At 36.8% G+C, this 3,905-nt stretch overlaps 1 protein-coding gene across 1 annotated transcript; it reads left to right on the top strand.

Moving 5' to 3' along the window:
* The first annotated feature begins 683 nt into the window (after nucleotides 1–683).
* On the top strand, nucleotides 684–3,839 carry LOC112733997 (transcription factor BHLH089). Its single transcript, XM_025783154.3, has 6 exons — nucleotides 684–1,523; nucleotides 1,809–2,024; nucleotides 2,221–2,286; nucleotides 2,520–2,588; nucleotides 2,668–2,739; nucleotides 3,246–3,839. Exons 1-6 carry the CDS (start codon nucleotides 1,203–1,205, stop codon nucleotides 3,372–3,374), a joined length of 873 nt encoding a protein of 290 aa, XP_025638939.1. The 5' UTR covers nucleotides 684–1,202; the 3' UTR covers nucleotides 3,375–3,839.
* Nucleotides 3,840–3,905: the final 66 nt, after the last annotated feature.

Here is a 3,905-nt window from a genome sequence, read left to right as displayed (position 1 = left end):
AAAGAAACAAAACGGATCAGCATTAGTGGACAAGATTAGTGTCAACATCAAAACAAACTCCATACTGAACCAGTTTAGCTTGTGGGCCTTCTTTAATTTTCATCCAAAACACCGCCTACTTTTCCCATAATTTTTTTTTAAAGTTATGCTAATTTTACAATTTAGGAGTTGCCCTACAATTTTATTTGAATGATGAGCATATAAATCAAATAAAATAGTAGTTATCATGAGTATTTCATTATTGGAATACGAATTAGTCCTACAATTTTACTAGAATATTTTACCTATTTGAGTACAAATGATTGATTATGACTGATTATTTTTTTTTTTAAATGTACATATATGAAATTCATTTTATTTTACCTAAATCTAATAGAAAATATGGATCTTACATGTTATATTAATTAAATTTATTGAACAATTATCGAATTAGAAAATTAACATAGCTTAGACATTGTAAGTCCATTGAAAATAGTGAATAACTAAATATTAGCCACTTATAAAAATTCACAAAAATTAAACTAAAAAAAAAAAGAAAATCTAGTAACTTGTTTTAGTCCTAAATTTTATTGACTTTTGTGACTATAAAAAAAAAAAGAAAAAAGAATAATAGTTTAGTAGTAGCGAGTGTAGTAGTGTTAGTTCCTAATTAAAAATCCATAACTATCATTATTAAGAACTTTATCACAAATTGACCCCTCTCACTAAAGTTATCGAAATGAAAACAATGATTAATTATAGCGCACCTCTTCCCCAGTCTCTCAGATCCCGAGCCCCATGGAAGCCCCCTCTTACGTGGCAGATCTTGATTGGATGAAACAAATCAACGGCAGAGATGAAGGGGGTCCCTATGGAGGGTAGTTCAATCGAACGGCAGAGAAAGGAAGACCGAGAAACCTCAGGGGAAGCGACTTGGTGCGCAGCTACCGAGGTGAGTGTGAGAGAAGTGAGAAGAGAGAGTGAGAGATATAAACACACTGCGCGCACCATTCTCCACTGTCCAAGGAGATCACGCACGAAAGCTAAGACCCCTCTCTCTTTCTCTCTCTCTCTCTCTTCTTTTCTCTGTGAGTGTTGTGTTTGCTTCTAAGGTGCTTAAGGAGCACTCTATTGTTTCTGCGAGGTTTCAGTTTTTTTGGTGAATGGTGGTGTTGAGCTGATTTCTTGCTGGTTTGGATTCGGGTGACCCGATTGGTTTTGGAATGGATCCGGGTGCGATGATGAACGAGGGCTCCTTTGGGAATGGGGGAGGCAATACGGTGCCGTTTAGCTTGGCGGAGATCTGGCCGTTTCCGCAGGCCGTCAACGCTGCTGGAGGCGGCGCCTTGGGGCTCAGGAGGCCGCAGTTTGGCTTGGGACAGTTTGGGGATTTCATTGCCGGTCCCAACCGGGAACCTGGACCGGTTGCTTCAGAACAGAAGGCGGCCAGCGGTGGCGGTGGCGGTGGTAGTAGGAAGAGGCGTGAATCAGAGGAGGAATCCCCTAAGGGTGTTTCCACCAGCAATGTTGCACCTAATGCCGTGGTAATTTTCATTATTGCCTCTGTTTATCCAATTACTACAACTAATTTACTGTGTCTCGAATTAATAAGAGAGAATTAAATGGAAAAATCATGTTCAATGCTAGTATTTTTTTTTTTCTCTGTTTCAGTTAAAATAATGGAAATGGATCTGCATCTAATGATAATCATAGTTCATGTTATACTTTCTGATTGCATCTAGTTGCAATTTGTTTATGTAGTTTGAATTAAGTGTAGTGAAAGTATTGTGAATTGAATTCATGTGTGAGTGTCTGTGTGGATTGGGCAGAATGATGGGGATGGAAAACGGCTTAAAGGAGGAGGAGGAGCGTCTGGGAGCAGGAATGAAAGCCGTGACGCGAAGGTTGAAGGAGCAGAAGCCAGTTCAGGAAAGCCTGCGGACCAAAATAATCAGACACCACCACCTGACCCTCCTAGGCAAGATTACATCCACGTCCGAGCCAGAAGGGGTCAAGCTACTGATAGCCACAGTCTTGCTGAAAGAGTAATTCTAATCCTACAGTTTTTGTTTCTGTAGTTGTAATGATAAACTTCCATAAGGATGGTCCATTAAATGATAAGTCATATCATAATCTTGCCTTTGTTTTTTGGGCGCGGTGGTTGTTAATTTTTAGGAGATATTGAATTTATGGATCTGTTGCAATTAGGGTAAAATTGACTATTTTTCTCACTGGTGACAGGCTAGAAGGGAAAAGATTAGTGAAAGGATGAAAATTCTTCAGGATTTGGTCCCTGGTTGTAATAAGGTATTGTTTTTCTACCAGTTGAACTTCTTTTCTGCTATCATGGAATATGTGTGCATAAATCAGAAATGGAAAAAAAGAAGAAGAAGAAATGGGTGGAAATTATGTTAATTCAGTCAGAAAAGCAACGAATAATGTCATATTCGGATGTTAGTATTGTATACTACTGTCTAGTAACGTGACTATATTGATAACACATCTGAAAATCATTCCTTACTGTATTTTCTTTAATTCAGGTTATTGGAAAAGCATTGGTCCTTGATGAGATAATTAATTATATCCAATCCCTTCAGCGTCAAGTTGAGGTATCAATTTTTACCCTGATTTTGGTAGTTATGAAATTATAATGTTTTTGTAGTTGATTTTGGTTATTGGGTTTTACAGTTTTTGTCAATGAAGCTTGAAGCAGTGAATTCAAGACTGAACACTGGCATTGAAGCTTTTCCTCCTAAAGATGTAAGCCTTCAACGGTTTTTATATTGGGACGTCGAATTTTGTTGAAAGCTTGTTATTATCCCCTTTCTTTGAAATTCTTCCTTCTGATCATTCTTTTCAGTATGTTTTTACCTGTTGCTATGCAAGGCATCTATTCTTGAGTCATACTCTTGACCTTTTCAATCTTAAAGAGCTTTCCTCTTTTTTCTTCCTGGTCTAAAAAAGAAAGAGAAAGAAAGAGTTTTGTTTTTAAAGACAACACTGAAGATGATTTTGATATCAATACCAAGAAAGTGCCACTTCTTCTCATGTTTTCATCTAAAAAATCAATCAAGCAAACATCAATATACCATAGTTGACATTTTTGTTTCATTTGCTAATAAATGAAATGCTTCTGGCGCTTTAAAGAAACCAGGAGTGAAAATTTCTATATTTGGTTGACAATAACAAAGCCAAACAATTATAATTCTATATTTCATCCTTGTTGAGTAGTCTTGATTCTTAAAAGACATCAATTTCTGTTTCAGTTTGGTCAGCAAACATTTGATCCGGCGAGCTTGCCATTTGGTTCTCAGGCTACTAGAGACTATAGCAGAGGTTCTTCCCCAGAGTGGTTACATATGCAGGTAGGAGGTGCTTTCGAAAGAACAACGTAGACTGTGAAATCCCTTTACATTGTAATAAAAATGCATAAACAAGCAGTATTATTCCGCCCTCCAGTGGCTCCCAGAAAAGAAAAAAGAAAACAAAAAAGAAAAAAGAAAGCAAATGGTATACTGAAGGTGTTAAGACTAATGAGCACCTCCTCCCCATTTTCTACACATGGAGCTATTATCGTTTTTACGACTGCTTTAGTTAGTATTTTAAGGATCCCCCCATTATGTTCTGTGTTGGAAAATGAATTCATTTACTCAAGAGTATGTAGTATAGTGGACTCTTCTTCAGGCTTTTCCGTGGTGATACCCAACATAACCACTTAAAAATGATTATTCTTGTTGTAAAAGAATGTTATTGCTTGTCCTGAATACATAATGCTTACATATTGTGTAATAGTCTCTCAACATTGGTGTTTGTTTGTGAAAGAAATGTTGAATAAATGAAGCAAATAGAACTTTGTTAAATTCATTTTTTGGCATGTTACACTACCCATTTGAGTGCAGCAAAAATATCTTTGCCATATTATAGAC

The sequence above is a fragment of the Arachis hypogaea genome, chromosome 3 (genome assembly GCF_003086295.3).
Source record: "Arachis hypogaea cultivar Tifrunner chromosome 3, arahy.Tifrunner.gnm2.J5K5, whole genome shotgun sequence".
NCBI lineage: Eukaryota > Viridiplantae > Streptophyta > Magnoliopsida > Fabales > Fabaceae > Arachis > Arachis hypogaea.
This window is presented reverse-complemented; position numbering and strand designations above follow the sequence as displayed.